This window comes from Peromyscus maniculatus, chromosome 7, assembly GCF_049852395.1.
Source record: "Peromyscus maniculatus bairdii isolate BWxNUB_F1_BW_parent chromosome 7, HU_Pman_BW_mat_3.1, whole genome shotgun sequence".
NCBI classification, from domain to species: Eukaryota; Metazoa; Chordata; class Mammalia; order Rodentia; family Cricetidae; genus Peromyscus; species Peromyscus maniculatus.
The window spans coordinates 54093704-54120666 of NC_134858.1; the positions used below are offsets into that span (position 1 = coordinate 54093704).

Genomic DNA, 26963 nt, shown 5'->3' on the forward strand with positions numbered 1-26963 from the left:
GCTGGGGTTACAGCCAAGGGTCACCACAACTTGGTTCTTGGTTATTTTTATATTTTATACATACATATTTTGTCACTTTGTTTGTTTTGAAACAGAGTTTCTCTGTGTAGCCCTGGCTGTCTTAGAACTAGCTCTGTAGACCAGGCTGACCTTGAACTCTGAAATCCATCTGTCTCTGCTCCCAAGTGCTGGGTTTAAAGGTGTGTGCCACCATCACCCGGCTGTAATTTGTCACTCCTTTTTTGAGGATAGGGGCCAAGGTCATGTTTTAAACTCTGTAAGTTTCTAATATTGAATGCAGGAGTTTAATATTTATTCATCAAATGTGGAATTTTTTTTTTTTAAAAAAACAGGGTCTCAGTGCAATCCTGTGTGCCTGGAGCTCCCATGGGAATGGATGATGTTATATACCTAAGAGATAGGCATCTGGAATTGCTTCACCCCCCACCCCTAATTTTATGAGTGTTTTGCCAGAAGTGTGAGCTGCCTTGTAGGTGCTGGGAATTAAACCAAGTCTTTTCTGCAAGAGCAGCAAGTGCTCTTAATAGCTGAGCCATCTCTCCAGTCCTCATTTTGAATGATTCCTCTAGACTCAACGTGTACCAACTTTTGATAGCTTGTTTCTACTGTATAGTTATGATAGTAACGGGCAACTTAGTTCTGTGCAGGCCAGGCATTCAGCAAATCCAAACTTGATTCAAGAACTGTGTGATTTGGGCCAAGTTACTTTTAAACACTGGACTTCCTTTTTTTTTTAAAAAAAAAAAAAAAAAAAAAAAAGAGTGGGGCTTACCAGGTGTGGTGGCGCACGCCTTTAATTCCAGCACTTGGGAGACAAGAGGCAGGTGGATCTCTTGAGTTTGAGGCCAGCCTGGTCTACATAGTAAGTTCCAGGACAGCCGGGACTGTTACACAAAGAAACCCTGTCTTGAAAAACAAAACAAAACGAAAACCCCAAACCAAACAAACAAGAGAGTGGGTCTCATGTAGCCCAGGCTGGCCTCTAGATTGCTGTGTAGTGGAGGATGAACCTAAACTTCTGATTGTCCTGCTTCCACCTCCTGAAGCTGGGATTAGAGGGAGGTACCACTACAAGTTTATGTGGTTTTGGGGGTAGAATATAGGAGTTAGTGCATGCTAGGAAAACACCCTACTGAGCTGCGTAGCATCCCCAGGCTCCGGACTCCTGTTCACTGACGAGTAAATAAAGTAAGTAAAGCGGCTCGTTGTAAGCATTTAGTAAGTAGCAAATCGTGTTTTTTACATCCTAGCAATCTTATGCTGCAAACTCAGTTTATGGGTTTGACTAGGATCTCTCTGAACGCTAACTACCAAGAATCGAGCCGGGTCCCTTTCCGCGCAGTGTTAGAAGGGAGAATGGGGAAAGAACGTTTATTAGTTCGAAACTTGAAAGCTATTCAGAAAACCGCGCAGGCGAGACAAAGCAAGCTGTCGGCGCAGTTCTAGAGCATGGGCAGACCCGGGGAGTTGACGGTTCGGAAGTCACGGTTTTGTTGGCGAAAGGACCCGGAATAATTTTGTGCTCAGGAATGAGGCCTCCGCATAGCTAACCATCTAGCCAGAGTCCAGAACAAACACTTGGCCAAATCTGAAAGCCCTCCCTGGCGGATGTAAACCAACCCCACCCCCGGCCCCCCGCAGGCTCAGGGCGGAAGTAATGGCCTGCCGCGACCCAACTCCCGCGGTGCACCGCGGTGGGCGGGGCCGGAAGTTTCGTTGGCGATCCCGAGTGGGGGCGGGGCCTAGCTCCACCAGGGCAGCTAATTGGTCAGTGCGTGGAGGCGGCGGCGGCGTGCGCGACTGGCACCTTGGTGCGGTAAGTCCTGAGTTGGGCTCTGGGTACCTCTTCCGACGTAGCCGTGACTTCTTCCGACGGACCAGGGCTCTGGCTTTCCAGTCGCTACCTGGAGAGGGCCACCAGTCTAGGGTGTCGGGTTTGGCCATGTTTCTGCCGTTGTGCGGCCGCCTGGAGGGAAGAGGCTCCGGTGGGGCTGACACTTGGGAGTTCGTTGCCTTTCTCAGCCTTGCTGCCATTGCCGGCGTGTGCCACCCTCTAGTGTACCGTTAGGGACGGGTTCAGTGGCATCCTATTCAGTGGGATACGTTACGAGGGGAGCTCAATAATTATCTAATACTCCTGGCTGTATTACAAATACCTTAATACACACCGAAAATTCACACTGATAGAATGTCACTTAACACATTTTCTACAAAAAAGCACCCTTAATGTCTTAAGGATGTAGAGCTACAGCTTTCTTGTTTTCTTCTCTCTCTCTCTCTCTCTCTCTCTCTCTCTCTCTCTCTCTCTCTCTCTCTCTCTCTGTCTTCCTTCCTTCCTTTCTTTTCTTTTCTTTTTTTTGGTTTTTCTGAGACAGGATTTCTCTGTGTAGCTTTGCTCCTTTCCTGGATCTCGCTCTATAGACCAGGCTGTCCTCGAACTCACAGAGATCCGCCTGGCTCTGCCTCCCGAGTGCTGGGATTAAAGGCGTGCGCCACCACCACCCGGCTCTTTCGTTCTTTCTTTTTATTCTTTTTTCTCCTGGATTTCAAACACAAGGCCTGTGCAGATATGGTACATGTTAGGTAAATACCAGTTGAGGTATAGTCTCATTCTTTTTTTTTTCCTTTTTTTTTAATGTGTCGTGTATGCACATGTAAAAAGAAGAAAACGTGTGTAGATGTTTTGCCTGCATGTCTGTGCACCACATGGGTGCAGTGCTGAGGGAAAAGAGGGCTCCGGTTTTGTGGAACTGCCACCATGTGGAACCCAGGACCTCTGGAAGAGCAGCCAGAACTCCAACCTAAGAGCTGAGCCATGTCTGCAGTACCCTCCCACCCTACATCCTGTCTCCCCCTCCTCTCTTTTAATGAGATAGTTTCATTCTGTAGCTCAGGCTGATTGGAACTTGATGAAATCCTCCTGTCTCAACCTTTCAGGTTTTGGATAACATGGGCATACTTACCACAGCCAGCTAGAAAGTTAATTCCCCCTGCAGAACTGTATACTGAAATGGTTAAAATGGTGAATCCACATTTATTAACCTTACTCCACTCTCCCTGCCGATCAAAACCAAACACTGATGCGGAGCTACAAAGCCAGCTGCTTAGCCTACATTGACTGGATTGAAGGACTGGGAATTGAACCAGGAGCATTTCACATGCAATGGAAACACTTCTCTATTGAGCTATAATTCCAGCTACCCCCCTTTTAAAAAGATTTATGTATTATTTATGTGACTAACCATATGTATGTGCACCATGTGCTTGCCTGGAGAGGCCAGAAGAGGGCGTCAGATTCATTGTGAGCTACTATATTGGTGCTAGGAATTGAACCCAGTTTCTCAGCAGGAATGGCAAGTGCTCCTAACCCTTGAGCCATCTCTACAGCCTGTTTGTTTTTTTGAGGCAGGGTCTCAATAGGCCATACTTGTCTAGAATTCCCTATGTATTTGAGGCTGGCTTTGAACTACTGATCCTCCTTTCCTGCCTTCATCCTTTAGTGCTGGGATTTTAGGCATTAGTCAGCCTGGTTCTACCTGGTTTTCTCTTCTTTTCTTTTCTTTCCTTTCTTTTTCCTAAGATAGGGTCTTACCAGGTTACCCAGGCTGGTTATGAGCTTATTCTGTAGCCCAGCCAGGCCTTTAACTTGTCATTCTCCTCCCTTACCCTGTGGAGTAGCTGAAATTATGAGATTACAGGCCTGACTCGTCACTGTTTTTTTTTTTTTTTTTTGGAACAGGGCCTCCTTAATGTATTCCTAGCTGGCTTGGAACTCACTGTATAGACTTGCAGTGATCCTCCTGGGTGCTGTGGTTATAGGTGTGCACTTCTGCACCTGGCTACCACCGTTTTATCATTTGCGTATTGATTTACTTGTTATGAACAAAGAACTAGGTGTCATTGTGACATACTCAGACAAAATCTGTCTGTATTGTTTCTCTTCCCTCCCATCTCACCCGTTTTATCTTTCTCCTAGCCTTTTTTTCTGCATTCACGTCATATATGTTCTTTTTTTGTCCTCTCCCCCTTTAAAAAGACTAATTTTAGCCGGGCAGTGGTGGCGCACGCCTTTAATCCCAGCACTCGGGAGGCAGAGCCAGGCGGATCTCTGTGAGTTCGAGGCCAGCCTGATCTACCAAGTGAATTCCAGGAAAGGCACATAGCTACACAGAGAAACCCTGTCTCGAAAAACCAAAAATAAAAATAAAAATACTAATTTTTATTTTTATTTTTCCGAGGCAGGGTTTCTCTGTGTAGCTTTGCACCCCTCCTGGACTTACTCTGTAGACCAGGCTAGCCTCGAACTCACAGAGATCCGCCTGCCTCTGCCTTCCGAGTGCTGGGATTAAAGGCGTGTGCCACCATTGCCCGGCTTGTATGAGTGTTTTGTTTGTATATATCTATGTTTGTTTTTTGAGACAGGGCCTGTCTCTCTTAAAACTCACTTTGTAGACCAGGCTGTCCTTGAACTCTGCCTGCTAAGTGCTGGGATCAAAGGTATGCATCACCAGGCTCCACGTGCAGCCAGTGCTCTTAACTGCTGAGCCATCTTTGTAGCCTCCCCCAATACCTTTTCCAACGCATCTTGCTTCCCTCTTGTGAGCTCTTATCTAGTTCAATTACCTATACCCACCTTCATACCCTTTTATTTACTTATATACAAACATTGAAAGTTAGGATCCACATATGAGAGAAAACATGCAATTTCTATCTTTCTAAGTCTTCATTGCCTCACTTAAAATTATGTTTTATAGATCTATCCATTTTCCTTCAGTTTTCAACCTTTATAGCTGAATATGTATGAACATGTATGCCTCTCCTCTCCCCTCCCCTCCCCTCCCCTCCCCTCCCCTCCCCTCCCCTCCCCTCCCCTCCCCTCCCCTCCCCTCCCCTCCTCTCCTCTCCTCTCCTCTCCTCTCCTCGTTCTTCCCTTCCCATCTCCTTCCCTTTTGAGACAGGGTCTCATGTTAGCCCTGGCTGGACTGGAACTCACAGAGATCTGTCTGTCCTGTTTCCCAAGTGATGGGATTAAAGATGTGCCACACCTGGCTATTGTATGCAATATTTTCATTATCTCTTCTGTTGACTATCTAAGCTGGTTCCATTTCCTTGCTCTTGTGACTAATGCAGCAATAAACTTGGATGTGCATGTTTCTCTATGGTAGGACATAGAGACCTTTGAGTATATACCCAGAAATGGTGTCTTAGCGTTTTCTTTCTTTTTTTTAAGTTTTATTTATTTATTATGCATATAATGTTCTGCCCACATGTGTGCCAGCAAGCCAGAAGAGGGCACCAGATTTCATTATAGATGCTTGTGAGCCACCATGTGGTTGCTGGGAATTGAACTCAGGACCTCTGGAAGAACAGCAGCCAATGAATGCTCTTAACCTCTGAGCTATCTCTCCAGTCCCTAGCTTTTTATTTCTATGATAAAACATTACGACCAAAAGCAACTTAAGGAGAAAAGAGTTTACAATTCCAGGTAATAGTCCATCACTGAGGAAGTCAGGGCAAGAACTCAAGCAGGGCAAGAGGCAGAAACTGATGCCTCCAGGCCATGGAGGAAGTTTCCTTACTGGCTTGCTTTTCATGGCTTACTCGGCTTGCTTTCTTATAGCACCCAGGACCACCTGCCCAGAGGTGGCACTGCCCACAGTGAACTAGATCTTCCCATATCAATCATCAATCATGAAAATGTACCACAAGCTGTTTACAGGCCAGTCTGGTGGGGGAATTTTCTTTTCCTTTTTTTGAGATGGTCTCTATGTAGCCCTAGCTGTTCTGGAACTCTCTGTGTAGACTAGGCTGGCCTCCAACTCACAGAGATCTGTAACCAACCAGAGTCTTTTCTCTGTCCTGCCCCATCCCACAGCCATTTCCAAATAATCACTCAGAGGCTTATATTAACTATAAATGTTTGACTGATGGCTCAGGCTCATTACTAGCTAGCTTGTACATTTAAATTACCCCATTTCTATTAATCTATGCATCACCATGTGGGCTGTGGCTACTGGTTCTCTAATATCTTGTTCCTTGGAAGACTGGATTGTATCTGCCCCAACTCCACCCTACTTCATCTCCATTTTCAAAGTACCACCTAAACTTATTCTGCCTCACCATTGGCCAAACAGTTTTATTTATCAACCAGTGAAAGCAACACATATGCACAGCATGCAGAAAGACATCCCACTGCAGAAATCCACCTGCTTCTGCCTCCCAAGTGCTGAAATTAAAGCCATGTGTGTCACCACACCTGGCTTTGGGGGGCATTTTTTCTTTTTTAAGTTTTTATTTATTTACATTTTAAATATTTATATTTGGGGGGGTATGTGTGCCTAAGTGTATGCTTGTATACCAATTGAGTGCAGGAGCCCTTGGAAGTCATAATGCATCAAACCCTGCAACTGGAGTTACAAGCTGTTGTGAGCTGCCATGTGGGTGCTGGAAATTGAATCCAGGTCCTCCGGAAGAATAGCCAGTGCTCTTAACTGCTGAGCCATCTCTCCAGCTCCATGGGACATTTTCTTAATTGAGGTTCTTTTTTCTAAAATTACTGTAGCTTTTATCATAGTTGACATAAAACTAGGCAGTACAAGTGGTATTGCTAGGTCATATTGTAGTTCTATTTTTAACTTTTTAAGAAACATCCCTATTAGTTTCCATAATAGCTGAACTAGTCTATACTCCCACCAGCAGTAAATATAAGTTCATATTTCCCCACATCCTGTCCATCATTTATTTGTTTTCTTTATGATAGCCATTCTGACTGTGGTGAGATAAAATAGCACCGTTTTTTAAATTAATTTTGTTTAATTTGTATGAACATTTATGAACATTTGCCTGCATGCATTAATGTGCACCACTGAACCTGGGTCCTCTGCAAGAGCAAATGCTCTTAACTACTGAGCCATATCTCCAGCACCTCAAATGGTTTTAATCTGCATTTCCCTGATGACTATGGATGTTGAGCATTTTTTTTAAGTTCCATTTTATTTTTCCAAGGTGTTTTTTCTTCTGTCTTTATGAAGCCACCTCTTCACATGGGCTTTGGTGGAGGTCATGGTGCAGCACCAGCAGGTCTAAATCGTGAGAAGTTCAGTCCTTGCGGGCTTCACAGGATCGATTCCTGATTACCTTACTATGAATAGCACAGCTCATGCAGTAATGCAGCTTGACATAGAGTTTGGGAAGCACATAAGCGTCAAAGACACTTGCTTTTGGTATGTCCCTGACAGCAGCAGCCTCTACAGTGTTCCGAATGACTATCATCTTAATGGCCTGTCTTTGGGCGCGCACCGGGTGCAGTTTGTATATCGAATCGGCTGTATATGGCCGAGGCCCTTTTTGGCATGAGTCATCTTGGAGCCAAGACCCGAAAGAGCGATGTTGAACATTTTTTAAAAATTACACGTATTTATTTTGTGTGTGCGTGCATGCCATAATGTGTGTGTGAAGGTAAGAGGACAACGTTTGGGAATTGGTTCTCTCCTTTCGCTATGTGGATCCTAGGGATCAGACTCGGGTCCTTAGGCTTGGCAGCAAATGCCTTTACCTTTTGGGCTATCTCACTGGCCCCCACTGAACACTGGAAAAAATACTAATTGGCCATCTGTGTTTCTCCTTTTGAGTACTATCCATTTCATCAACCCATGTATTGATTTGGAGAGGTTTGTCTTTTTGGATTTGGTGGTTAATTTTTTTAGTTCTTTTTTGTTTGTTTGTTTTTTGAGACAGGGTTTCCTCAGTGTAGCCCTGGCTGTCCTGGAATTTGCTGTGTAGATGAGGCTGACTTCAAACTCAAAGATCTGCCTGTCTCTGCCTCGAATGCTGGGATTAGAGGTGTGGACCATGCCTGGCCTTGGTTTTGTTTCTGAAGCAGGATCTCATGTAGCAGAGGCTGGCTGTAAACTTCCTCTGTCGCTGAGAATGGCTGAGTCCGAATGCCTGCTTCACCTTCCCAAGCATTGGGGTTAATAGGAGTGAGCTATCATTCCTAACTCCCAGGGCGTGTCTTCTCCTTTCTTTCTTTTTACTTTTTTTTAGACTATGTCTTTAATCCCAGCACCTGGGGGCAGAGGTGGGCGCAAGGGGTCTTATGTGAATTTGAAGCTAGCAAGGGTTACATGGTGAAAAATAAAACAAACAAACAAACAAACAAACATGTCCTCAGAGTTATATTTGTTATCGAGTGATAGCTTTTTTGAACTATTTAGGAAAAAAGTTAAGATGCTCAGTAATATCACTGGATGTCAGGGATAGCTCACTGTGATGAAAAACAGAAAAAAGTCAATCAAAGAGTGACTTTATTTAATGATTGGTGTTTCTAGGTTTATTCCTTCAGCTATTAAACTTACCATTATTGAAGTGCTGTTGGAAAGTAACATTATTATTATTATTAATATATAACTCATTTATCTTTTTGTCTCCTTCCACAGAAATAACTAATTGTGGTTAAGTGAGCTTTTTTTTTTTTAAATTACATCATAACTGCCTTATTATCATGAGATGAACTACATTAATGAACCATTTCCTTTATGTTTTCCTTTATAGGGAAGATGGAAGAACTGAGTCAAGCCCTAGCTGGTAGCTTTTCTGTGTCTCAAGAACTGAATAGCACAGCTGCCCCACACCCTCGCCTATCCCAATACAAGTCCAAGTACAGTTCCTTGGAGCAAAGTGAACGGCGCCGTCAGTTGCTGGAGCTACAGAAATCGTAAGGGTGCTTGAACTCCTTGGCTGCTTTACGCTGGGAGCTGTGAATCCTCGCAGACGACTAAATTTGTCTCTATTGAACCCCTTCACAGAAGAAGGTTCTTTCCTGTCCACAAGGTTGGGTGGGTAAATTCTGTCACAGGTCATTGATCCATACATTTTAGAAAAATTAAAAAGGAAGGAAAAACTGAACTTTTGAAGCAAAAGCTCAGTTATTTGGTTAAATTATTCTATTTTTCCTGGCAACACTACTGAATTTTGCAGTTTAGACTTCTCCCCACATCCATGGATTGCTCATGTGTGGCTTCTTACTCACTGTGATGATGGTCTTGGTATGGTCTTTTCATCTGCCTTCAGCCCAAATGTTTCTATAGTGCCCTTGGAAATTCAAGTTTATTCTACAGAGAATCAGTGGAAATGTTTTCTGTACACTCAATTCTAAATACAAGATGAACAAACAGGAAAGGAGCAGGATAGGTGTGTTTTAGGCTGCCTTCTCTGAAGGCAAGGCCTATCCTTTTGTTCTCGGTGAGTCTTTGGCCTCTTTGGAGTCAGAAATTAAGGAACGGGAATTAGAAGAAACTAACCACAGCTGTAGCACTTGTATAGAGTCTGTATTTTGCACAGTACTATGTTAGTAGATGAATAACACAGACAGTTCCTGATTGGTTCTGAGTTGTTTGCTGATTATAACCCATTCACTCTTTTCTTTCCCTGTTTTCTTTTTTTGATTTCTCAAGACAGGGTTTCTCTGTGTAGCCTGGCTGTCCTGGAACTCTCTCTGTAGACCAGGCTGGCCTCAATCTCACAGGGATCTACTGCCTCTGCCTCCCGAGTGCTGGAATCAAAGGTGTGTGCCAACACTGCCTGGCTCCTTCCCAGTTTTCAGTTGTGATTTATTCTTTTCTTTTCTTTTTTTCTTCATTTTACATACCAAGCACAGTCCCCCTCCCTCCCTTCCTCCTGTTTCCCCTCCAGTAATTTATTATTTTTAAGTAAGGAACACATTCATGTGGCACAACATACATGGATATAGTGGGGTGAAAGAAAGTGGCCCCCAAAGGAAGTGGTACTATTAGGAGGCGTGCCTTGTGGGAGTGGGTGTGGTCTTGTTGGAGGAAGTCTGTCACTGTGGAGGCATGCTGTGAGGTCTCATATATGCTCAAGCCATGCTCAGTGAGACAGATTACTTTCTGTTGCCTGCACAAGATAAAGAACTCTTAGCTAGCTCTCCAGCACCATGTCAGCCTGTACAGGGTCATGTCCTGCCCTGATGATAATGGACTAAACCTCTTAACTGTAAGCTACCTAATTAAATGTTTTCCTTTGTAAGAGTTGCTGTAGTCATGGTGTCTCTTCACAGCAATAGAAATACTATCAAAGATGTGTATTACTACACCAGCAAAGACACCAAGTCTTAGGCCAGGTAGTTTCTTTTGAAAGTCAAACAAGAAAAGCCTGAGTTTTGGGGTGTTTGTTTGATCAGCATGACATCTGAAGTGGAAAGCCCCAGAAGATTCTCTTGTTTTGGACTTCTCACTGCATTTAATGTGTTTCGTCCTTCCCATCTCTGGGGCTTTTGATGAGTCTGCCAGGCAGGAAATGTTATTTCTCATATGGAATGTAATGGGGTAATGTGGGTTCATCTTATTCAGCTAGTGAGTCTTGGAAATTCCTTTAAGAATTAATTTTTTGCTGTGAACTTTTTCTTACTAATGTTTTTATTTTTATTTTATGTGCACTCGTGCCCTGTCTGCATGTATGTCTGTGTGAGGGTGTCAGCTGTTGGAGTTGTAGACAGCTGTGAGCTGCCATGTGGGCTCTGGGGATTGAACCCGGGTCCTCTGGAAGAGCAGCCTCACTCCCAACCCCTGAGCCATCTCTCCAGCCCCTACTTTGAACATTCTTAAGAAACCAAGGAAAGCTGAATGTGTACAGAGTGAGTTCCCTGATTAGGAGCTATGAGGAGACAGTCACTAGTTTAACCTTGTAAAGGAAATTTCATTATTTTTTGCCCTTACCAGAATCCCTTAGTTGCTTCCAAATTTGTCATCCTTGAATTGAATGACATCTGAACATTGTGGGATATCTTTGTATAGATGTGTAGACCTGACCTTATCTTTTTCTCCTCCAGCAAGCGGTTGGATTATGTGAACCATGCCAGAAGACTGGCTGAAGATGACTGGACAGGGATGGAGGGTGGGGAAGAAGATAAGAAAGATGAAGAGGAAATGGACATTGACCCTGGCAAGCAGTTACCAAAACGCTATGCTAATCAAGTAAGTGGTCTAGAGTTTTGCACCCTCCACATGCAGTCAAAACCCACCAAAATAAATGAAATGCTGCTATAAAAAGAGGATGGGCAAAGCTAATTGCTGTGTATTTGTAGAGAGAATGATGGTAACAGAGCTGGCTTAGAGCTCTGCTGGCTGATTGGAAGCCCTGATGAAGCTGGATGTGGTGGTACACGCCTTTAGTCCAGCACTTGGGAGGTAGAGGCATGTGGATTTCTATGAGTTCGAGGCCAGCCTGATCTACATAGTGAGTTCTAGGATAGCCAGGCTATATAGAAAGACTGTCTTAAGACAAAATCAAAACCAAAACCACTGATGAAGCCTGTGGATAGTGACTTAGAGTTACTAGCCCATCTAGCCCATGCCATTAACCAGAGGCTGCCAGCTCATACAGAAAGCTTCTGAGCTACTACTCTAGTAACAGATCCCACATCTTCATCATCCTCATTCTTCTGGCAGGGACTATAACCCAGGGCTTTGTATATGCTAGGCAAATGTTCTGTCATTATTGAACTAAAACCCCAGCCTCCTTGTCTTTTGTTTTTTTGTTTCGTTTCGTTTTGAGATAAGGCCTTTCTTTGTAGCCCTGGCTGGCCTGGAATTACTATGTAGACCAGGCTGGCCTTGAACTTACAGCAAGTAGTCCCTTTGCTGTAATTATAGGCATGCTCTTATCATTCCTGGCCTTCCTTTTTTTTGAATAGTCATGCACAGTTGGTTTGGATGGCCCTGCTCACACTCCCAGTGTCCTCCTCCCTTCCTCGGTTGGTGGTCTTTCCCAGCTAGAGTGGTAGGAGGCCAGTCTTGGCGGTCTTGGCATTGTACATTGGGGTGGCAGAAGGCAGAAGGAAGTACATCAGTCCTTAAATAAAGAGATCCTGTGTAGGACATCCAGTTGACCAAGGTAATGCTGAACAGTGAAACAACCAGTCACTTTGTCACACTCAATTAAATGCTGGCAGTGCTACAGGGGAAATGGGAAAGAGGCAGTCCTGTGTTCCAGAAGAAGAAAGGTTGTAGGTCTGAGTTAAAGCCAGGGTCTTCCCTGCTATAATATACTACTTTATAGAATCCTCTTGCCTTTAAAATACACTTCTTGGGAATACCCATCTATCTGTTTCTCCCGGCCAAATATAGTACAGATAATACCTTCTGTGACAATGTATACTTCAGTTTTTGTTTATTTTCGACAAGGTTTGGCTATGTAGCTCAAGTTGGCCTTGAGCCCATGATTCTTCTGCCTCATACAATTTAGTTCTGTTCAAGAAAAATGAAAAACTTGTTATATGTAATCAGGCTTTGCTGTGTGATAGACACGGATCATAAATAGTCCCTATACTGTTATTTTTTATTTTTATTTTTTTGTTTTTCATAAATAACTCCTGTACTCTTATTTTTTATTTTTATCTTTTTGTTTTTAGAGATAAGGTTGCTCTGTGTAGCCCTAGCTATTCTGGAACTTGCTCTGTAAACCAGGCTTTCCTCAAACTGAGAGATCCACCTACCTCTGTCTCCCAAGCCTGAGGATTAAAGGCATGTAACACTCTTGCCTTGAAAATTCTTTGTTTATTTTTGAAACAGGGTTTTTCTGTGTAGCCTTGGCTGTCTTGGAGCTCAGTATGTAGACCAGGCTGACTTCGAACTCAGAGATCCACTTGCCTCTGTCTCCTGAGTGCTGGGATTAAAGGTGTGTGCCACCATTCCTGGCAACCTCTTTTAGTCTTAATCAGAGAAGCCTCTTTTTGAAGAGAATGATGGTTGGCTGTTTAAGGTGCTGAGAATAAGTGACAGCTGAATGTTCAGTCCTAAAATTGACATTTATACCTTCCCCTCTAAGGCTTAGGGAACATTTTAGAAGAGAAAACAGAAAGAATGGAAGAACAGAAGCGATGGAGAAGGGCTATGTATGAAATGCTGTCTTCCTCATCTTATGGGCATGATATAACCATTACAGTCATGAACTCATGGCAGCTGCAGTTTCTTGCACTGGGCCTATAAAAGACTGGCCTACCCCTCCCTGCTGAAATAGAGGCTGTGGGTAGACTCTGGGAGGAGGGAGTCAGTGTCTCCAGTACATACCCACTAGTGAGCCCTTCGGGCTCAGACGCATAGTCCAAATCTAGACCCTGGTTAAAGGCAGCGGGTCACAAAACAAAAAGACATAAATTTGGAGAAAGGATTTGTAGGGAGGAGAGGAGTTGAAGGGGTGGGAGAGGTATAAGAAAGGGTGGAGGGGAACCGGGCAGTGGTGGTGCACGCCTTTAATCTCAGCACTTGGGAGGCAGAGCCAGGCGGATCTCTGTGAGTTCGAGGCCAGCCTGGTCTATAGAGCGAGATCCAGGAAAGGCGCAAAGCTACACAGAGAAATCCTGTCTCAAAAAAAAAAAAAAAAAAAAAAAACCTAATTAAATAAATAAGTAAATAAAAATAAAAACACTTTGCTGGGCGGTAGTGGCACATGCCTTTAATCCCAGTACTCGGGAAGCAGAGCCAGGCAGATCTCTGTGAGTTCGAGGCTAGGCTGGTTTACAGAGTAAGGTCCAAGACAGGCACCAAAACAACACAGAGAAACCCCGTCTTGAAAAAAACAAAATAAAATAAAAAGAATAGTAAGTCCCTTCCCTAGAGCCTATGACTTCTGCAGCCGTTGGTCTTTGACTGAGGTTCACATTTCATATACAGTCTCCCTCCTGTAGACCACACTTCCCATTCGATCAGGTTGGTCACTCCCAACAGTCATGCTGCTATTGCACAAAAGGGCAGGTCTCCCTGGCAGGTTGGTATTGCAGGTGTTTGGAAGAAATGAAGAACAGCAGGTTTGGTAGAAGAAGAAGCTGAGACCCTTCAGAAATGAGCTTTATTAGAAAAGAGAGACTGGAAACTCTGGGGGCCATGACTGGACCTTGAGGTTGGAAAGCATCAAAAGGACAGTCTGTCATATCAGAGGCAGCATGACCAGTCCTTACAGGGAAAGAGAGGCTTCCCTTTAAAACCTGGAAAGGAAACAGATATGTAGTACACTCATTTGATCCCAGTATTTGGGAAGCAGAGATGCCAGTGTAGTTTTCATATCTAGTTATAGACCAGCCAGGTTTGCAGAGTGAAACTCTGTCTCAAACAAACAACAAAAAAACTAAATGAACAAAAATCCAAACCTGGAAAGAAAATTCATTAACCAATTAGCTTTAAGTAAAAGAGTGAGATAGATTAGCCATCATGGACAATATGATGGGGACCTGAAGGAGAGAGTTCCTTTAGAAGAGAAATCCCCAAAACAAATAGAATATTTGGGCTTTTATAAATTTTCAGAAGGGGGAGGGGATTCCACCCTGTATGATTGAGTTTGGTTTACTCTAGACGACTCCTTGCATGTACTGGGCAGGGCCATAAATTTCTCTTGCACAGCTTGGTGAGACCACTGATGTCTCTTCTCTCCCAGCACTCTGTAAAGCTAGCCAAAAGGGAGGAAGCTTTCAGTTGAGTTCCAAGTTGACTTTTCTATTATCTTACAACCAAGACTGTGTTGTCTTTAGAAGTAGTGTCTCTGTTTTTAAGATTTATTATTTATTTATTTGCATTTGTGTGTCTGTGTGCTTGTACATGCATGCATGCATGTATGTATACATATGGGGAGTGACCACAGATGCCAAAAGAGGGCGTCTGATCATCTGAAGCTGGAGTTACAGGTTGTTGTGAGCTGTTGGGACTTGGACTCTCTTTCTGTGGAAGAGCAACAAGCATTCTTAACTACCAAGCCATCTCTCTAGTCCCAGCAATAAGTTCTTACTATTTTGTTCTGGTAGATCACGTTTTATTTCAGTAGCTCAGGCTGGCCTTTAAGTTGCTGTGTAGCCAAGGATGAACTTGCATTCCAGATCCTTCAAAACTTCCACTTCCAAGTGTAGAATTACAAGTGTGCATTATCACTTCTAGCTAATTCTAGAACATTTTCTTCATCACACACACACACACACACACACACACACACACACACACACACACCCCTCATATTCTGCCCACCTAGGGCAGCTTTTAATCTGCTTACTAAACATTTATCTATACTCTTTAGAAAAATGTTCTGTCCTTTACCATTTATTTTCTTTCTGCTAAAGAATATTTCATTTATTGTATGTGTGTTTTGTGTGTGTACCTGTGTGTGTGTGTGTGTATGAGTGTGCATGTGGAGGTGAGAGAACAACTTTTAGAGGCCTTTTCTCCACAGACTTGCACAGCAAGCACTTTATCCACCCCCTATTTTCCTACCCTTCCCCTTGTCCGTCCTCCCTTCTCCTTCTTGTTTTTTCTATCTTTCTTTTGCAACGTTGAGAATTGAACACAATGCCATGAACATTCACAAGGCAAGCATTCTCCACTATTCTGTACCCAGCCCCACTCTGTCTGGGTTTTTTTCTTGAGATTTGGGGATGGACCCCGTCAGTGGTGGTGCAGAGGACTAGATGTGTAGCTCCCTGCTGCTGCCCCTGCAGCCCTGCAGCCGCCTTTTCAGAGCGTCACTCTGGTCAAGCCAGATCATTGACTTTGCCTCCGAAAGGAATTTCAGGATGAGTCAGTATGAAGCAGCATTTTAGTTTTATGTTTTTAACATTTTATTTATTTATTTGAATGTGTACATGTTTATGCTGGCTAGTTTTTACATCAACTTGACAGAGGCTAGGTCATTTGGGAAGAAAGACTCCTCATTGAGAAAAATGCTTCCATAGGATTGGTCTGTTAGGTGAGTCTGTATGGTATTGATGATTGATGTGGGTGATGTGACTCCTGGGCAGGTGGTCTAGGACAGCCAGGTCTGTAACACAGAGAAACCCTGTCTCAGAAAAATAACTAAAAGAAAGCAGCTGAACAAGCTGTGCAGAGCAAGCCAGTAGTCACCATTCCTCCATGGCTTCTGCATCAGTTCCTGCTCCAGGTTCTTGCTGTGCTTTGGGTTCCTGCCCTGACTTAATGGAATTGCAAGTGAAATAACCCCTTTTGGTCACAGTGTTTTATCACAGCAATAGAAGCCTTAGATAAGGTGTGTAAGGATGCATCTGCCATGGGATGTGTGTGAAGGTCAATGGAAAACCCATGGGAGTCAGTTCTAACCCTCCACCGTGTGATTCCCAGATACTAAACTCGGGTTATCAGGCTTGGTGGCAATTGCCTTTACCCACTGAGTTATCTTGCTAACCCAGAGTGGGTTTTTTATATATATTCATTAGTGTGTATGTGTGTGTGTGTGTACACGTGCGCGTGCGCGTGCGTGCGTGCGTGTATTTTTATAAAGTTACCAGATTTTTTTTTTTTTTTTTTTTTTGGTTTTTGAGACAAGGTTTCTCTGTGTAGTCCTGGATCTAGTTCTGTAGACCAGGCTGGCCTCGAACTCACAGAGATCTGCCTGGCTCTGCCTCCTAAGTGCTGAGATTAAAGGTGTGCACCACCACCGCCCGGCATAAGTTACCAGATTTTTTTACTATTTTATTATTGTTTTGTGTGCATGAGTATTTCGCCTACATGAATGTATGTGTACCACATGCATGTCTGGTGCCTGTGGAGGTCAAAAGAGGGTATCAGATTCCCTGAAACTGGAGTTGGGGATGGTTATGAGCCACTATGTGGGTGCTGGAATCTGAACCTAGGTCCTTTACAAGAGCAACAAGTGTTCTTAACTGCTGAGCCATATCTGTAGCTCTTATAAAAGATATTTTTAACATGGACTTCCTTGTGGGAGTTAACAGAAAGAGAGGAACTAAAGGAAAGAGTGTGGCACACCAAGATCTAGATGTGGACTGCTCAAAGCAGAATTGCCCTTTATTTCCTTTATGATAGCCATACATAGGATTTTGATGTCTTTAAAAAAATTGCTAAGAGGAACTGGAGAGAATGCTCAGCAGTTAAGAGTACTAGCTCTTCCAGAGGACCTGAATTCAGTTTCTAGCACACACATGATGGTTCACAAGTTTGTAACTCCAGTCTGAAGGATCTGATACTCTTTTCTGGCCTCCTTGAGCACCAGACATGCATGTGAAGCACAAAGATACATGCAAATAAATACCCATACACCTAAATAGAGGGGAAAAAAAAGTTGCTAGGAAGTTTAAGGCATATGGAACAGGATTACACTTTGTAAACAGAACTGTAGATCACATGGATACAGGAAGTTAGGATATTGTCACTGTAAATAAAGCCTAATAGTCTTGTTTATGAGAGTCCTAGAATATATTCAGAAAAAGAATAAGGTCATATCTAAGGTATACACTTAGGTAGTAGCTTGATTTATTGTTAACGTTCTTATGTGAAAACACTTTTTTTTTTCCCCCAACACAGGGTTTCTCTGTGTATATTTCTGGCTGTCCTAGAACTTACTCTGTAGACCAGGCTTGCCTCAAACTCAGAGATCCTCCTGCCTCTGGCTCCCCAGTGCTGGGATTAAAGGCATGCACCACCATACCTGGCTTTTTTTTTTTTTTTTTAAGATTTATTCTTTTAATGTATGTCTGTGTGAGGGTGTCAGATCCTCTGGAACTGGAGTTACAGACAGTTGTGAACTGCCATGTGGGTGCTGGGAATTAAACCTGGGTCTTCTGGAAGAGCAGCCAGTGCTCATAACCTCTGTGCCATCTCTCCAGCCCCATACCTGGCTTTTAAAGTGTTTTCAATAGCTCTTACAGCAAATATTGACAATCATGCTCGAATAATTTTGTTAAGTGTGACTATGTGTATGCCTATAATGAGTTTCTGTGTACCATATGTGTGTAATGTGCTGGAATTCTCCCTTGTCCCCCAGACTAGGTTTCTTTGTAGCCCTGAATGTCTTGGAACTAGCTCTATAGACCAGAGATCTACTTGCCTCTGCCTCTCAAGTGCTGGGATTAAAGGTGTGAGCCACTGCTGACAGCTCAGACATGCAGTTTTAACGTTCAGGAGGTAGAATTAGAGGCTCATAAGTTCAGGGTCATTTTCACCTACAGAGTGAGTTAAGGCCAGCTTTAAAAACTTGAAACAGCGTCTCATTAAGTTGTCCAGACAAGCTGTGAACTTGGCAGTCCTCTCATCCGAGCCTCCCAAGTAGCTGAGATTATATGCCTATACCACTAGGCTTGCCTCCTAAAATCTTTTATCATAATGTGTGGCGTATCCATTTGGGAAATGATGATCAAGTCTGAGCATGACCCAGAATATGATAGTTATGCTAGTAGACAGTAGGCAAATAAGGAAAGGAAAAAAAGCCTCTTTAGGCCTTGAGGTAGAGGAGTAAGTAGGATACAGATAGTGATAATAGGGCAGATGCCAAGTCACCAGTGAATGCCTGCCATCTTTGGTTATGCTCGAGACCAGCTTCTTTCCTTAGAGCACCTGGGGTGGAATACCTCTGCCCTCAACTTTTAGTTATATTTGTATTATATATGTGGGGTGTTAATGCTTTGTTCTTGTAACGTTTGAATGATAAACTCCTGCTGATTTTTTTAACACCATTTTTATATTCCCAGTTGATGCTTTCTGAGTGGTTAATTGACGTCCCTTCAGATTTGGGGCAAGAATGGATTGTGGTTGTGTGTCCTGTTGGGAAAAGAGCCCTTATCGTGGCCTCCAGGGTGAGTAACTGCTTCTTGCCTCTAACACCAGCAAGCCTAGTATGTGATAAAAGGGATGTTAGCCTCCTGTTTTCATCCGCCACACAGCTGTGCCTGGAGCTGGCCTCGAAGTGTTTTCCTGCTGCAAGAGTCTTTGGCTCCTCTCTTTGGGCTAATGACAACCCTGTAAGATGCAGAAGCAAGAGGCAAGGATACCTCTGAATGCCTAATGAGAATGGTAGCTCTCTCCCTACAGGGCTCAACCAGTGCCTACACCAAGAGCGGCTACTGTGTCAATAGGTTTTCTTCCCTTCTGCCAGGAGGCAACAGGAGAAACTCAACAACAGCCAAAGGTACCTACATATGATATCTATTTACTGTGTTTTCTCGTCTTCCTCCCCCACTATCCCTTCGGTGCTGGGGCTCAATCACAAAGGATCTCTGAGGCTTCAGGGGCCGGCCAGCCAATTCAGTAGGTAAAAGTGCTTTTTGTGAAGTCCTCATGACCTGCATTTGAGCCCACAGTGAAAGTTAGAGAGTGGTTAACTCTAAGAGTTGTCCTCTGATCTCCACATGTGTGCCATAGCACATGCCCATGTGCATGTAACATACATAATAATAAAACTTTTAAGTTAAAATGAAACACCACGTCTAAAAGCAAGTTCGAGAGAAAGGGCTTTTTTGCCTTATGCTTCTGCATTGTAGTTCATCATTTATGGAAGCCAGGACAGGAACTCAAACAGGGCAGGAACTTGGGAGGCAGGAGCTGATGTAGGTGCCATGGAGGGTGCTGCTTACTGGCTTGCTCAACCTGCTTTATAATAGAATCTAGGACCTCTAGCCCAGGGGTGGCACCACCTACAGTGGGCTGAGCTCTCTTTGCCAATCAATAACTAAGAAAATACTCTAAAGGCTTGCCTATAGCCCAATCTTATGGAAGCATTTTTTTTTTCTCTCTCTTTCTTTCTTATTTTGGTTTTTTTTTTTTTTTTTTTTTTTTGAGACAATGTTTCTTTGTGTATCCCTGGCTGTCCTGGAACTTCCTCTGTAGACTGGCTGGCCTTGAAGAAATCCACTTACTTCTATCCCCAAGAGCTGGGATTAAAGTTCACCACCACCTCCTGGCAGGAAGCATTTTCTTAATTGAGGTTCCCTCCTCAAAGATAACTCTAGCTTATGTCAAGTTGACATAAAACTGTCCAGCACACCATGTAACCCAGGCTGGCCCGAACCTCCTGATTTTCCTACCTTGGCCTCCCCATTGCTAGGACTGCAAACCGAGATAATAAGCATGTACCATTATGCCTAGTTATTTACTAAGTTTTTGTCATTTAAGGAAAAAAAAAAGTAAGGTCTTATATAGCCAGGCTATCTTCAAACTTGCCATGTAGTCAAGACTTGAAACCATTTGATCTACTTCCCAAGTAGTAGAATTATAAGCATGTGCCATTATGTATGGTTCATTTGCAATTTTTTTACTAGTACAAGATGGTGCCTTGCTTGGCTAAGAATTTTGGGGAGGGGGTATTTGTTTTTTACATTTAAAATTTTCTTTATATATTTTATTATTTTGTGTGTATGAATATTTTGCCTGCATGTATTTCTGTGTACCACTTGCATGCAGTGGCCCTGGAAGCCAAAGGGGTTCGTCGGACCGCCTAGCACTAAAGTTATAAACTACTGTGAGTTGCTATGTGATGTGTGCTAAGGATGATATTGCTTTATTGAACATTGAATATTGTTGAGTATTGAACCCATGACTCTTTATGCTTTCCAGACAAGTACTTTAACAATGGAATTACATCCCTTGACTCCATGTTTTACAGTTGTTTGTTTTTAACATCAAGTCTGTTCAACAGGTTCTGGGATAGAACAAAGTTCAAAACTTTGCAAATATTCTCCATAGGAAAAAGCAGAAAGTAAACCAGATGTAGTAATTAGCATTTCAGTTGATGGTGGGAAGAGTGGAATATTTCTGATGCTTCAGTGTAGGGGCCTTGAGTGTTGAGTGAACCCAGGGAAGTTGGGGGTGGACTTCTAACATGTTTGGGTGGATTCCCAGGTCTACTGGATGCACCCTTGGAGCCTAGAGATGGATTGTAGGAGCAGGTGTGTGCATTTCCAGGGTATGGAGGTCAGGCAATGAAATGAGTGAATGCCTGGGGATGGTAGGTGGATACATGAATCAGGAAATTGGACACCTGATGTTAAGGTGGGACCCTAGGGGCCAATCAAGCCAGTTGTAGAGGTGGGGGGCATGGGGTTAGAGGTGGACCAAGCAAAGTGAGAGCCAGGGCTGATTCACACTCACTGAGTCTTGTGGAGACATTGGATGGGGCTGGGTGCTCCAGAATCTAATGTGAAATTGGAGTAAAAACTGATTGTTTTTCAGTTCTAGTGGATCCAAAAACTTGTCTTTGGCCTTGTTAGTCTCTCTGCTCAGCACCTAGAAGATAATGGTTTGTAGGGCTTGACCCATAAGCAGTTACCCTGTACTGGTCTAGGGCCTCAATCCTCTAGTTCTAGGCAGACAGAAAATAGTGGAAGGATGATTTCTTCAGTGTTTTGTAGTAAAGGTAGCTTTCTCTGTTGGGTTGGCTTTTTGTTTTTCTTCAGACAGATTCATGTAGAGATCAGGTTGGTCATGTACTAAGGATGACTTTAAATTCCTGATCCTCACCAGGTGTGGTGGTACACACCTTAAATCCCAGCAGTCAGGAGGCAGAGGCAGGCAGATCCCTGAGTTGGAGACCAGCTTGATCTACAAAGTGAGTTCCAGGACAGCCAGGGCTACACAGAGAAACCCTGTCTCCTCAAATACACACACATACACACACACACACACACACACACACACACACACACACACCAAAACAAAACAACAACAACATCAACAAAACAAACAAACAAACAAAAAACCCAGAAAGAAAGAAAGATTCCTGATTCTCTTGCCTCAGCCTACCAAGTTCAGAGAATACAGGCAAGGGGCACTGTAGCCTGCTCCCTTTACTCCAGTTTTCTCCTAGAACTCCTGTTGTTCATAGTTGATGTTGTGTGACATACATAAACTCTTTCTATGATCATCTTATATCTATTTCCTTGAAGCAAGTGACAAGTTATACTTGATATTCCTCACACGGCACAGCACTTACAGTAAGAATGTAACAGGTAATTATAAGCCAGATTCGGCTGTGTCCAGTCCCTCAGAAGGCTAATGCAAGCTTGGGTAACAGAGCAAAACCTTTCACATACACATAAAATAAAAATAACCTAGGGACGGTGGCAGGTGCTCATGATCCCAGCATCCAGGAAGTCATGGACAGTAGGACTGCCCTAAGTTTGAGGCCAGTCTGGGCAACAAAGTCAAGTCCTGTCTTAAAACGATAAAATATTGGTTTGATGGTACCTGCTTATAATCTTAGCACTTGGGAGATGGAAGCAAGAAGATCAGGAGTTCAAAGTCATCTTTGAGTCCATAGTGAATTCCAGGCTAGCTTGTCTTAAAAAAACAAAGCAAAACTAAAACCTGAGCTTCTCTAAAAGTAAATAAATGTCCCAACTTGTTTAGAATTCCCACTTGCTAAAGTGTGATCTCTCATACTGTCTTATTTCATAACATCCTTCAGCTATGCCAAGTAGCTAGAAAGGGCTATGCAGAACTCTCTCCTTGATGAATCCATCATCTTTAGCACTAGCAATTGCCATAAGCCCTACGGATTGTTTGACTTGAGCCTCTTAAGATGAGGCTCCTTTCATTGTGGTGAACGGAACTCTGGCTGGAAGTTGAGTTCTGTGTTGACTTTCTTCCTTGTATCTGTAGACTACACCATTCTGGACTGCATTTACAGTGAGGTGAACCAGACCTACTATGTTTTGGATGTGATGTGCTGGAGGGGACACCCTTTTTATGACTGTCAGGTAAGGATTGATAATCTCCTCATGCCTTTCCTGTCTTCTTTCCTCCCGGGAAGGTGGTTCAGCATGTGGGTTTGGTACGTGACCAACTTCTTGGTAGATACAGGATGTGGTAATCAAGAACATTATCTAATGCTCCCTGCATCTTTGAGGGTGTTTGAATTAGCTTAGTTTTAAAAAGAAGTCTGAGGAACTAAGGGAAATACAGCAGTTCTTAAGGAAGAAGACACAGCAGAGGTGCAGCTGGGACCGCCCCCTTGCATCGCTCCAGAGAATGAGAGGATTGTGGTAGGAATGATTGAAGGCTTAGAAGTGTGCCATCTTATGCAGACAACACCATCAAATAAACTCCTGTACCTTCCCTCCTTCACCCACCACATCCTGACCCCGAAAATGCCAGGTCATCCTTGATATGATACAAAGCCTCAAATCTCAAAGCTTGCTATAGGAAGAGATTACAAGGCACGAACCTTAATGCCTAGCTCCAGATTGACTGACTGGACTGACTGTCTGTCTGTCTGTCTCTCTGTCTGTCTCTCTCTTTTGAGACAAGGTCTCATTGTGTAGCCCTGGCTGGCCTGAAACTCAGAGATGTTCCTGCCTCTGCCTCCTGAGTGCTGGGATCAAAAGCATGCATCACCACAGTGGGATAGCCTGCTAGACTGTTTCTTTATACCTATTACCTTATGGTGGATTTCAGGAAATGCCAGCTAGTGGTGGTTCAGTTTGTTTGATATAGAATCTTACTATCTAGCCCTGGGTGGCCTGGAGCTCTTTAAGTAGCCCTCACCTAACTTTGTTTTTGAGACAAGAAGTCATTATGTAGCCTAGGCTACCCACAAACCTATGATCCTCCTCCTGACTCAGTCTCCCCAAGAGGTTGGGATTACAGGTTTTTATCATCATTCCTGGTTCATGTTTCCCTTTAGTTTATCTATCTATCTATCTATCTATCTATCTATCTATCTATCTATCTATCTATCTATCTATCTCTATTTATTTATTTTTGTTTGTTTGCTTTAGGTTTTTCGAGACAAGATTTCTTTGTGTTGCCCTGGCTGTCCTGGATCTCACTCTGTAGACCAGGCTGGCTTCAAACTCACAGAGATCCACCTGCCTCTGCCTCCCAAATGTTGGGATTAAAGGCGTGTGCCACTACCGACCAGCCCTCCCTTTAGTTTTGTTAAAGGATACTCACCACATATATTTACAGCTTACAGATTTGGTAATTAAAACCACATATATATTTATGCTATAAGGAAAAGACAAGTTCAGCATGGAAGCTCATGCCTATGGTCCCTTTAGTACAAGCTGAAGCAGGAAGAATGTCATGAATTCCAAGCCCAGCCTGAGCTGCATAGCAAGACCATTCCTATGTCAACAAAACAACAAATCAAGGGGCTGAGGATGCGGCTCACTTGGTAGAATGCATACCTACTATACACAGAACTCTCGGCTCAGTCCCCGGCACCTCATACTAGTCCGTGCCTATAGCCTTCACAGAGGATCAGAAGTTCAAGGCCATCCTTTGATAGATACCAAGTTTGAGGCCAGCCTGAGCTGTATGATATCCTGTCTCAACAAAAACACAGAAGAAAAAGAAAATTACTTTTATCGTTTCAAATTTCCAGAAGCAAAGTAAAAGAACAAGGAGTGTCTCATAGAAGGATGCACATTAATAATTCAGAGAATCAAGTACTTAGGAAAAGATTCAGCATTGTAGTGTTTTTTTAAGAGCCAGATTAAAATGAAGCAAGGGAGTTAGTATTAATGTGCTTTGGAATGAAGGAATCTAGGTCTCACAATACTTTCTTTGTTCAACCAGGCAAGTGACTTCACCTTTCTGATTCTCAGAGTCCGTAACATGTAAAATAGCAATAATGATAATATAGTTCCTAGAGCGTGGGTGAAGTTATTCATTCATTCATTCATTCATTCATCCATTCATTCATTCATTCATCTATTTGTTTGTTTTTCCAGATAGGGTTTCTCTGTGTAGCTCTGTTTTGTCCTGGAACTTGCTCTGTAACACCAGGCTAGGCTCAAACTCACAGAGATATACCTGCCTCTTCCTTCCAAGTGCTGGGTTTAAAGGTGTGTGACACCATGGCCCATCTATTTATGTATTTGTTTGTTTATTTAAAGATAGAGTCTCATTCTGTAGCTGAAGCCGGCTTAGAACTATGTAGCCCAGGTTGGCCTAAATCTTGTGGGCAATCCTGCTGTAGCTTTCCAAATGCTGGGGTTACAGTCATGGCCCACTATATCTGAGTGAAGATTGTGGTGTTGTTATTGTTTGACAAGCTACCTCACCCTATGTAAGAGGCTGAAGATTGCTGGACAGTGGGGGTGCACACCTTTGATCCCAGCACTGTGAGGCAGAAGTAGAATTTCTGAATTTGAGGCTAGCCTGATCTACAGAGCAAGTTTCAGGATAGTCTTGAAAAATCAAACCAAGGGCTAGAGAGATGGCTCAGCCACTGTCTGCTTTTCCAGAGGTCCTAAGTTCAATTCCTAGCAACCACGTGGTGGCTCACTACCATCTATAATAAGATCTAGTGCCCTCTTCTGACATGAAGGTATATATGTAGAGCACTCATAAATAAAATATAAATAAGTGAAGACACAAACAAAAAGAGGTGGAAGATTCATTAATTAGATTACAGGTATTGGCTGGGCCTGCTGGCACATGCCTTTGATTTCAGCACCCAGGGAGGCAAGCAGGTCTCTGTGAGTTTATAGAGGCAAGTAAGCAGATCTCTGTTAGGTTGAGGTTAGCCTGGTCTACACAGAAAATCCCAAGACATTTGGATATATAAATATATATATTGAGAGAGAGAGAGAGAGAGAGAGAGAGAGAGAGAGAGAGAGAGAGAGAGAGAGATCCTGTCTCTCAAATAAACAAACAAAAACCCCCACCAAACTAAATAAATAAGTAAATATAAGAACTTGCTATATACTCCAGGATGGCCTCCAACTTGTGGTTCTTCTGTTCAGACTTCGGATTGCTCAGATTGCAGGTGTGAGCCACCATGCCCAGCCACCCTACTTTTGAAGGAGAGTGGAGTCAAGACAGGCCTTACGTATTGTAGGCCGATTTCACTATGTAGCCAAGGATGACCTGCCTCTGTCTCCTAAATGCTGGGATTTCTGCAGGTTTGAGCCATTATGACTGGCAGCTTTCCTAAATTTTTTTTTTTGTTTTGTTTTGTTTTGTTTTTGTTTTGGTTATTCGAGACAGGGTTTCTTTTTGTAGCTTTGTTCCTTTCCTGGAACTCGCTTTGGAGACCAGGCTGGCCTCGAACTCACAGAGATCCACCTGGCTCTGCCTCCCGAGTGCTGGGATTAAAGGTGTGCGCCACCACCGCCCAGCAGCTTTCCTAAATTTTAAAAGAAAAAAATCTTTACAACATACACTTGTATGAAAATGCTTTTATGTAATATAATACTTTGTATAATATAAACAATGGAAATAGATTTTAGAATTGTGTCTGTGATGTGTTTGAGTGAAGGTAAGTACATGGACGTCAAAGGATATCTCTTGGGTGAAGGTTTTCATCTTCCAAGTATGGGTTATAAAGATCAAATTCAGGTTACAGGTTTGTATGGCAGGTGCTCTTAGCCATTGATCCATCTTGTCGTCTGAAACATACTCCACATACAGTTAAAATCTTGAAAATTTTGATAACTTAATGGTTGTAAATGGAAATGGGGATAGCAACAGCAGGGCTTAGGTCTTTATAAGCCACATGGCTATTAGAATGAGATGTTTCATTCATACAAGAGTTTGAGACGAACAATATTTTATCTTTTTACTCAACCTTCTCTGTGGCAGACTGATTTCCGATTCTACTGGATGCACTCAAAGTTACCAGAAGAAGAAGGACTTGGAGAAAAAACCAAGATTAATCCTGTAAGGCTGTTGTTAAGATTACAGAGTTCTTTCTTCTATTATTGTTTTGTTTTGTTTTTTTGTTTGTTTGGTTTTGGTTTTGGTTTTGGTTTTTCGAGACAGGGTTTCTCTGTGTAGCTTTGCGCCTTTCCTGGAACTCACTTGGTAGCCCAGGCTGGCCTCGAACTCACAGAGATCCGCCTGCCTCTGCCTCCCGAGTGCTGGGATTAAAGGCGTGCGCCACCACCGCCTGGTTGGGAGAGGAAATAGAAAGAAATTCAAATGCTTAGACCCCACTTCCAGCACTCTAAGAACTGTCTAGAAGTATATGTTTCACCACGTCCCAGGTACTACTCAAAGAGATCTAAGCTAGTCTGGTTCACATAGCAGGATCTAGGCCAGCCTGGGCTGTACAATGAGATCCTGTCTCCACAAATGCTAATAGGCTGTTGGATAATATTTTCTCAAGACTGAAACTTTCTATCCCGCAGGGAAGCTCCTTAGGCAGGGAAACAACATAGCTTCAGGAAGTCAGGTTTCATATGGCCCAAGCTG

General features: G+C 43.2%; 1 protein-coding gene across 1 annotated transcript in view; it reads left to right on the forward strand.

The window, feature by feature from the left end:
• Positions 1 to 1739: 1739 nt before the first annotated feature.
• Snupn (snurportin 1) overlaps positions 1740 to 26963 on the forward strand; it is a 31587-nt gene continuing 6363 nt past the window's right edge. The window contains exons 1-7 of the mRNA XM_006971546.4: positions 1740 to 1837; positions 8575 to 8737; positions 10871 to 11015; positions 18518 to 18622; positions 18858 to 18954; positions 22422 to 22519; positions 26352 to 26429. Coding sequence (XP_006971608.1) covers positions 8580 to 8737; positions 10871 to 11015; positions 18518 to 18622; positions 18858 to 18954; positions 22422 to 22519; positions 26352 to 26429 — 681 coding nt within the window. The 5' untranslated portion in view covers positions 1740 to 1837; positions 8575 to 8579. The remainder of the gene's footprint in view (positions 1838 to 8574; positions 8738 to 10870; positions 11016 to 18517; positions 18623 to 18857; positions 18955 to 22421; positions 22520 to 26351; positions 26430 to 26963) is intronic.